This window comes from Penaeus monodon, chromosome 18 (genome assembly GCF_015228065.2).
Source record: "Penaeus monodon isolate SGIC_2016 chromosome 18, NSTDA_Pmon_1, whole genome shotgun sequence".
NCBI classification, from domain to species: Eukaryota; Metazoa; Arthropoda; class Malacostraca; order Decapoda; family Penaeidae; genus Penaeus; species Penaeus monodon.
The window spans coordinates 7,457,301-7,467,300 of NC_051403.1; the positions used below are offsets into that span (position 1 = coordinate 7,457,301).

Consider the following 10,000-nt stretch of genomic DNA (forward strand, 5'->3'; position numbering starts at 1 on the left):
GTTTGCTTGTGTATATGTGTGTATATTTCATTCTTTCTTTCTTTGTGTGTGTGTGTGTGTGTGTTTGTGTGTGTGGGGTGGGGTGGGTGTGTGTGTGTGTGGGGATGTGTGTTGTGTTTTTGTTTTGTGTGGGGTGTGTGGTTTTGTGTGTGTGTGTGTGTGTGTGTGGTTTATTTTCCAATATCCATCATTTACGATACAAATCAAACGACATAGCATTTAAACAACAAAGAAACTAGACCGAATCAAAAAAAAAATAAAAAAATAAAAAAAAAAAATAAAAAAAAAAAAAATAAATAATAAAAAAAATGAATAAAAAAAATAAATAAATAAATAAAAAGAGAAAGCCCCCCCCCCCAAAAAAAAAAGAAAAAGAAAAAAAAACCAAAGGAAATACCGAAGACGGGGCGAGGAATCAGGCACCCTTCGATAGCGCAGATCTCCGTTTTAATTAATCGGAGAATCGACGCAAGACGGCACTCAGATGACCCGGAGTGAGATCGAAAGCTTTGCCGCGCCCTGATTTATCCTTTTTACGCTTTCCCCTCTTTTGTTCTTTCCTCTTTTTTTCCTCTCCTTTCTTTCTTTGTTTCGCCTTCGCCCTTTTCTCTTTTTCTCCCCCTCTCCTCTCTCCTCTTTCTTTTGTTCCTCCCCCCTTCCTATTATTATTATTATTATATTATTTTAAATATTATTTTTTATTGTTTTTATTGGTTGTTGTTATTATTATTTTTATTTTTTTTTATTATTTTATTATTATTTATTATTTTTATTATTTTCAATTATTATCATTTTATTTTTTTATTATTTTATTAATTTTTACTATTATTATTATTATTTTTATTATTTTTATTTTTATCTTTTTTATTTATTTTAATTTTTAATTATTTTTTTATTATTAAATACATTTTTTATTATATTTTTATTATTATTTTATTTTATTTTTTCATTATCATTGTTTTTTTATCATTATTATTTTTTTTTTTTTAATAATAATAATAATAATAATAAAAATAATAATAATAATAATAATAATAATAAAAATAAAATTATTATTTTTAATAGTGTTAATATTATTATTATTATTATTATTAGTATTTTATTATTTTTATTTTTATTTTTATTTTATTTTTGTCATTATTTTCAGGATCAGCATCATCATTTAATTATTTTATTTTTATTTTTGTTGGTTTTTATTATTATTTAAAATTATTATTATTGTTTTTATTATTATAATTATTATTATTATTTTATTTTATTACCTTTTTCATCATCCTCATCCCCTTTTCCTCATCCTCATCATATCATCTCATTATTATTTTTTTTTTTTATCCATCTCTTAACACATCGTTATATTATTTTTTTATTTTTTCAAAATTTTTATTGTTATTTTTTTATTTTTTCATCATATCACCATCATTTTCATACATCATCATTTTTATTATTATTATTATTTTTATTATTATTTTTATTATTTATTATTTTATTATTATTTATTATTATTACTATTTTATTAATATCTCATCATTATTATTTTTTTCTATTATATATTTTTTTATCCTTAATCACTATAGATAATCATTATCATCATTATCGTTATTATTACTATCATTATATTTATTGTTATCATTATTATCACTATCATTATCATTATCATTATTGTTATCATTATCGTTATAATTATCATCAACATTACTCTGCTGTTTTATTATTATTATTATTATTTTTATTTTGTGTTTTTGTTGTTGTTGTTTTGTTGTTGTTGTTTTATTATTATTTATTATTTTTATTATTATTTTTTATTTTTAATTTATTTACATATCATCATATCATCATCATCTTTCATATCATATCATCATTATTATCATTATCATTTTATTGTTTTCTATTATTAATATTTTTATTTTTTAATTTTATAATTATTTTATTATTATTATTAGTAGTAGTAGTAGTAGTTAGTATAGTAGTAGTAGTGTTGCTGTTATTGTTGTGTAACATTATTAATAGTATCATTATTATTATCATCATTATTATCATTATTATTATTAATTATTATTATTATTATTTATTTAAATTATTTTTTTATTATTATTAAATTTTTAATATTATTATATTATTATTATTATTATTTAAATTTTTATTTTTATTATTATTATTATTATTATTATTATTATTATTATTGTCAAGATAATCATTACTATCACTATCACTGTTACCATAATCAGAATACCTTTATTTTCATTAAGATTGTTATCATTATTATCATTATCATTGTAACTTCTTTTTTAGTATTATCACTATCAGTATCATTTATCATCTTCCTATTGGAATTGCTATCAATATAATCAAGATCATCATTCCTATTATCATTAACCTTATCAAACTCATACCATAATAATTTGCATCATTAATATCATTACTGTATTATAATTACCAACACCATCATCATTGCCATCATCAGTATAATGAATCTTACAAACATTATCATTAGAACGGTGAAAAAAGGGCTCCCGCATTATCATCAACAGTAGTAACATTAGTACTAATAACATGAAATTGATTTTACAATGTCCATTGTCAGCAACGTAACCAAAGGCACGAATGGTTGCAACGTCACAAATATCATAATTACGGTGCATTCGACTGTGCAATCAGCATGAGTATCATCAGCAGCATTGCTACTTTTATCGGTATGTATGTATAGTATAATCACCACCATTCACTTAGACATATAAATAGGTAACACTTCCGTAATAATGAGTTGCCATGGGAACCAGGTTGTGGCTTCACGGTGTCAATATACGTTATTAGATTTTCGCTTTCCTCTTAGAGTCTCGCCAAGAGAGAGAAAGGTGGGGGGGGAGGAAGGAGGGAAGGAGGAAGGGAGGGAGAAAGAGAGAGAGAGAGAGAGAGAGAGAGAGAGAGAGAGAGAGAGAGAGAGAGAGAGAGAGAGAGAGAGAGAGAGAGAGAGAGAGAGAGAGAGAGAGACGGACAGACAGAAAGACAGACAGAGGCAAACAGACAAACAGAAAGAGACAAACAGACAGACAGACAGACAAACAGACATACTAGTAGACAGACACAATCCGCATAATCGCACACAGCTACGTAACAGATCATACCTGCGAATCCTCTTTCTCGCGGATTATAATGCACCTGCTTGTCTGTCTGTTGGGGCAAGTATCAGTATATAAAGATATACTTGTGAATGCACTATTATACTAGTCCATGGCGTGCATAGGCGTGAAAATGTAATAAAGTATGAATGCAGCTACGTACATAGATCAATGTGTGTACGTGAACTTACGCACATGTACATTTGGGGGGAGTGTACATATCGTGATCCAGTACACTTCATAAAGGCACACTACATTACTTTTAACTCATGGAAAGGAATGAGGGTCATAGAAGAGGGTGGAAGAAAAGGAGGAGGAAAGAGAAGAGGAGGGAATAGATAGAGACGGAAAGAAATATGGAAGGAGAAAAAAGAAGAAAAGGAGGGAGGCGAAAGAGAATTATGGATAGGGAAGGAGGGGAAAAGGGGAAAAATAGTAACAATAATAAACGAGAGGTAAGAAATGGGAGAATAAGAAACGAAAATGTGGAAAGCAAAGGTTACAATAGGAAAGTGGGAGAAAGAAGAAGAGAAAAAATAAAATATGTAGACGGAAATGACGAGTAACACAAAAATATGATAATAAACGAAACATAGCAAATGATAGGAAAGGAAATTAATAGAAAATCACAATAACAAAGACAATAAAAAATGAGGCAGAAATGGACGAAAATAGGAGAAAGTGCAGATAAAAGTGAAGAACAAGAAAGGTGAAGTGAGAAATAGGTGAAGGAAAAGGAGCTATTCGGTCCATAACAGGTTTGTGAAGCAAATTTAGTCTCTATGTCAAGACCTTTCATCCAGACGGATTTGGGCCCCGTGGTGTTTGTGTGGTGTGTGGTGTTTTTGTGTGTGTGTGTGGTGTGTGGGGGTGTGTGTGTGTGTGTTGGTGTGTTGTTTTTGTGTGTGTGGGGTGTTGTTGTGTTGTTGTTGGGGGTTGTTGGGGTGTGTGGTGTGGTTTTGGTGTGTGGTGTGTGTTGTGTTGTGGTGTGTTGTGTGTTGGTGTGGTGTGTGTGCAAGTGGGGTTTTGCTGTCGGGTGTTTTTATGTGCGGTTTTTATATAGCTTTTAGAGTACATTATCGCGGTAGTACGGGTATTGAGTAGGCTTTTAAAGGTAAGCAGGCGAGGGAAGAAGAAATGAGGAGAGAAGAGAAGTGAAACAAATGAAGGAGGTGAAAATTAATAGTTGTGTTATGCATTACGAGAATTTCCATTGTCATTGGGTTATTTCGCTTCGTCTCTCTCTCTCTCTCTCTCTTTTCCTCTCTCTCTTTTTTCTCCTCCTCTCTTCTCTCTCTTTTTTCTCTCTCTTTCTCTCTCTCTCCTCTCTCTATCTCTCTCTCTCTCTCTCTCTCTCTCTCTTTTTCTCCTCTCCTTTTTCTCTCTCACTCACTCACTCTCTCTTCTCTCTTTCTCTCTTTTTCTCTCTCCTCTCTCTCTCTTCTCTCCTCTTTTCTCTCTCTCTCTCTCTCTCTCTCTCTCTCTCTCTCTCTATCATTATCTATCTATCTCTCTCTCTCTCATTTTCCCCCTCCCCACTCACTCTCTCTCTCCACCACTCTCTCTCTCTCTTTTCTCTCTTTTCTCTCTCTCTCAATAGTTTAAGCGCTCTAGGACAGACCTAGGTAGGGGTGGCAGGGAGGTGATAGGGAGGCGGCAGTATAGAGGAGCTGGTCATGTCAGAAGGTCATATTCGCTCGCCCTCTCATTGTCCTTGGTCGCGCCCCCTCCGTTCGACGAAATGCAAAATCCAAACGAGGAGAAATATGAAATACGTGATAAAACGAGGGAAAGACAACACGCGAACATGCAAATGCGCTTTTGAGAGAAAAAAAAAAAAAAATTTTCAAAACCTTTTTCATTCTATTTTTTTTTCAATTTTTTTTATATATATATATTTTTTTTTTTAGCCTTTTGGGGCCCCAGGGGGGAATTGTCTAGCAGGATGGAATAAACTATTAACATTGATTTTTTTATTTGGGGGTTTGAGAAAAAGAGACGGGGGGAAAAAGGGGAAGGGGGGAGGGGGGGGAGAAAAAAGGGGGGGGGGGGGAGAAAGGAAGGGAAAAAGAAAAGAGGGAAAAAAGGGGAAGAGGGGGGGAGAAAAGAAAAAGGGGAAAGGAAAGGGGAAAAAAAAAAAGGGAAGGGGGAGAAAGGGGGGAGGGGGGAAAGGGGAAAAAGACGGGGGGGGAAAAAGGCCCCAAAGGAAAAAACCGGGAAAACAAAGGGGGGGAAGAAAAAACGCCCCGGAAAACCCAAAACGAGGCCCCAGAAACAAGGAAAAAAACCCGAGAGCCCCCAAAAAAAAAAAAAAAAAAGGGGACCGAAGGGAAAGAGAAAAAAAGGGGAAGGGGGAGGAAAAGCCCCGGGGAGTTGGTGGGATTTTTGGGGGGGCCCGAAGGGAAAGGGGGTTTTTTAAACCCCAGGGGGTTTTTGACTTTTTTTTTTTTTTTTTTAAGGGCCCCCCCCCCCTTTTTTTTCCCCCCCCTTTCCCCTTTCCCCCCTTTTTTTTTTCCCCCCTTTTTTTTTTTTTCCCCTTTTTTTTTTTTCCCCCCCTTTTTTCCCCCCTTTTTTTTTTTTTTTTTCCCCCCTTTTTGCATTTTTCTGAGTAAGAAAGAAAAGGGTAAACGAATGGTGAGAAAAGGGGGGAAAAAGAAGGAAAAATTGAAAAAGCCTTTTTTTTGGTTTAAAAAGAGAGAAAAGGAAAAACAAAATTTTCCTTGGTTTTTTTTCCTTTTTCTTTAGGGGGAAAGGAAGGGGAGGAAATTTTTTATGAAAATTTCAAAAGGGGTGAAAGGGAAAAAGAAGAAGGAAGAAAAGAAAAAAGGAAAAAAAAGGAAGGCGGAAGCCCTTTTACGAGAATGTAAGAAACGTATTTTGGTGGATAAATTTACGAAGAACACGGATGGAGAAAAAGGCGAACCAAAAACAAGCCTCTTCTTCTCTCTACTCTCATCTCTCTCTCTCTCTCTCTCTCTCTCTCTCTCTCTCTCTCTCTTCCTTCTCTCTCTCTCTCTCTCCTCTCTCTCTCTCTCTCTCTCTCTCTCTCTCTCTCTCTCTCTCTCTCTCTCTCTCTCTCTCTCTCTTTCTTTCTCTCTCTCTCCTCTCTCTCTCTCCTCCTCCTCCTCCTCCTCTTCTTCTTCTACTTCTTCTTTCACCGTCACTTTATTTTTCATGATGCTAATGTTATAATGAAGTGGATAATATCAGAATTGGTGAGAACACTGTGTAAAAGTACGAAGGAAATAATAAGCTGTAATAATGCCTATTATTTCAAATTAGGTTGAAAATGACGATTGTAAAGGTCATAGTAATACAAACATTTTCCTTGTTTTTCTTTTCCTTTTTTCTTTATGGCATATACTGATGATGCAATTAGTGAAGAAGGTGAGGTTATTTTCATTGACGATAAATTTGACAAAAGGGCAAGTGAAGCAGAGTAAAAAGAAGAAGAAGAAGAAAAAGAAGAAGAAAAAAAAAGAAGTTTGAACGGCGGATAAGCCTTCATATTTCGCAGCAATGTAAGCAAACTGTCCACTTTTCAGGATGGATCAAACACTGTTTCACGAAGAAGACACGAGATAAGGATGATAAAAGGTCTTTTTTGATTTATCCTAATAATCTAAGCACCGAAGGAGTGTCTCGGGGGGAGGGGAGAGAGAGAGAGAGAGAGAGAGAGAGAGAGAGAGAGAGAGAGAGAGAGAGAGAGAGAGAGAGAGAGAGAGAGAGAGAGAGAGAGAGAGAGAGGGGGGGGGAGAGAGAGAGAACATGGAGGAAGGAGAAAGAAACAGGCAGCAAAAAGAGAATGGCGAAAATTAAGCGAAAGGAAGATGAAGAGAGAGAGAGAATTTCATATCTAGAACAAATAAATTACGACATACCCTGCGGTCAAGCAGAGAAGTCCTCAAACATATAAACTATGATCGCTACCCCTTAAAAAAATTAGATTTACGTCATCATGAATCCGCCTGCAGTCGCTTTAATCCGGAACTCCGTCGCATTTTCTCCGGCAAACGTGACGAAGCCGAAGATCGTAGACAGATAACCGGATCTCCGCTAATGGACGAACGCTCCAAGACAAGTAATTAGATTTAAGGATAATTACCCCCAAGAAAATGGCCATTATAAATATCAATATCACTTTAATGATTTAAAAAAAAATATGTATGAATCGTTTCGATAATGATTATAAAGTGTAGCGTTGGTGACTTACTATTGTGGAGCAGGACATGTCATTAGAGACCATGGGAATCGACTGAAAAATTGTCCTCACTGCGGAGCGCGTGCAGGGCGAGCCAAGAAAAGAAAATGGAGACTAATATTTATTTGCCTTGACACGCGAAGAAAAAAAGTATTATCGGGACAAGCATGAATTTGCTTTCGCCGCTGGAAGGGATAGGAGGACGAGGAGGAGGAGGAGGAGGAGAATAGATAGGGGAGGGAAGAGGCAAAGAGAAAACTGTGTTGCTATAATCATCATGATTCTATTTCCTCCCTTCTTTATCCTGCTTTACAGCCCCCTTCCTTGCCTTTTCTGTTTCTCTGTTTCTGTGGTAACAGAATCTCGTGTCATGGCGTCACAGCTGTGGGTGAGAATACAGTGACTTCACGTAAATCAAAAATTATTACTTTCATTCGCCCCCCCCTCCACAATAATGTATTTTGCTTCATTCTTTGCTCTCTCTTCTTCTCTTTCTTTATCTTTCTATCATTTTTTCATTCTTTCTCTCTCCACTTGGCCACTATTTTTTTCTCTGTTATCTCCTTCATCTCTACTCCTTTTGGCTTTCCTTCGTTACGCTATATTTTCTCCTAAGAATTCCCTTTTATTCTCATTCTGTATCATCTCCCCACTCCCCCCTCCCCCCTCCTCCACCCCTTGGTCTCCTTCCCCTCCTCCTCCGCACTTCTTTGCTTTATTTCTGAATTTGTCATCTCATTTTGCGTAATCGAGTGGACCACTGATCCTCACACAAATCTAACTTTTTTCTTATCTTTTTGCACTTCTACTTTTGTTTATTTCTTCATTTTGCTTCCATACTCTTTCGTTCAACCTATTGTCTTCTCCTTCCACTTTGATCTCTTCTCCCTTTTGCCTTCCCTTCTCTCTTTCGTCTTATCTTCTTTGCTCCTTTTCATCTCAGTTGTACTCTGCTCTTTCATCTTTTTCTCCGGGGCTTGTGCTTTTTCATTTTCTCTCTCTCTCTCTCTCTCTCTTTCTCTCTTCTCTCTCTCTCTTCTCTCTCACTATTGACTTATCTTTTCTCTCTCTTCTTTCTCTCTCTCTCTTCTTCTCTCTCTCTTCTTCTTCTCTACTCTTATCTATCTACTCTCTCTTCTCTCTCTCTCTCTCTCTCTCTCTCTCTCTCTCTCTCTCTCTCTCTCTCTCTCTCTCCCACCTTCTTTCTCTTCCTCCCTCTCCCCTTCTCCTTTCCTTCCTCCCCGCTTCCCTCTTCCTCTCTCTACCCTCGCCTTCCCCTTTTTCCTTCCCCAGCAAATTACAGTCTGATAAATAATTCCTTATCTCAAGGTCAATCAAGGTCATGCGTAGACCTTCCTCGTCCTTGTTATCTATTCTCTGTTCGTCCTTCCTTCCCCGTTTCTTTCGTTTTTGGTTATTCCTTCCTTTATTTGTTCTTCCTGTTCATGATCACTTTTTTTTCTTTCTTTTTTTTGCCTTTTTTCTCTTATTTCATTCGTTATTCTCATTCCTTCTTTCTTTCTTTCTTTTTTTATTCTTCCGATGTTATTTTTCGTCCTTCATTCCTTCTGCTATCATTCGCTATTCTGAATTCCTTTCCTTTTCCTTAATTCCTCCATTCTCATTTTCCTCCTGTTCCATCTATTCTTCTTTCGTCATTCCTTTCTTCTTTCCTTCATTCGTTATTGCGTTCTTTTCCTTCACACTCGAACGCAAAGCTCAAGGCAAGAGGCTCCTTAAAAGTGCGAACCAGTTTTGCGTGTCTGTAAGCGTGTGTGTGCGTATGTGTGTGTGCGTATGTGTGTGTGCGTACTACTCCAGTGAGACTTAATGTAGGTCAAAGGTCGGGTGAAAAGATGGCGTGGAGATCAATATTATCTTTGTTTATCAAATTTCTAATTTAGTTTTCCGTTTTATGTTCGTGCATTCGTCGATTTATTTGTTAGTTTGTGTGTAGCCCTTCATTTTTTTTGTATCTTGTACATTTGTCTACCTGTTTATTGAGCTTATTTTTAGTCTACAATTTATCGTTGTTGTTGTTTTTTTGTGGTTGTATGTGTGGGATTTTATGTGTGTATGCGTGCGTGCGCGTGTGTGTGTGTGTGTGAATGTGTATCTGTGTATCTGTGTTTGTCTCTCTATCTATCTGTCTGTAAGTGCTTACATTGTATACGTGTATGCATATGTCTGTGTCTGGCCTGTAGCAATGCGGCAACGATCGCATGCTCACCTGTCGTCAAGTTCGTGTGCGACTCTAAATGCCAAGGTGCGTGCTCACGAAACCTTCAATAAACAGGTCCTCATCAGGGTGACGGATATTGACGAGTGTGTATGCGTTGCCCAAGGACATGCACGCTCGCATATGCAGAAATATATCACACACGCATGCTAGGACATTCTATCACGTATGCCAAAATGAAATGCATTTACAGGCAAATGGATTGCCACATGTACATATACACGCACATATGCACACATTAATTCACACACATACACTTATGCGCATGCCCACACGCACACGCGCACTCGGACATACGAACGTACATACGTGAATACACACTCCCCGAAACATAAATAAACTTACCCTGTCTTTATACAGCTCCACAAATTGGCATTCTGACCCATGCTAAATGCCAATGCTATCACGCCATTACTAGTGTGACGTAGAAAGTCTTTCCATGAC

General features: G+C 36.1%; 1 protein-coding gene across 1 annotated transcript in view; it reads right to left on the reverse strand.

Moving 5' to 3' along the window:
- The window catches only part of LOC119584598, an 83,902-nt gene that overhangs the window by 65,575 nt on the left and 8,327 nt on the right, over window positions 1-10,000 (reverse strand). Inside the window, exons 3-4 of the mRNA XM_037933287.1 lie at window positions 9,902-10,000; window positions 7,646-7,699 (exon numbers count right to left, since the gene is read on the reverse strand). The exon at window positions 9,902-10,000 is cut by the window's right edge and continues 16 nt beyond it. Of these exons, the coding sequence (XP_037789215.1) occupies window positions 7,646-7,699; window positions 9,902-10,000 (153 nt within the window). The remainder of the gene's footprint in view (window positions 1-7,645; window positions 7,700-9,901) is intronic.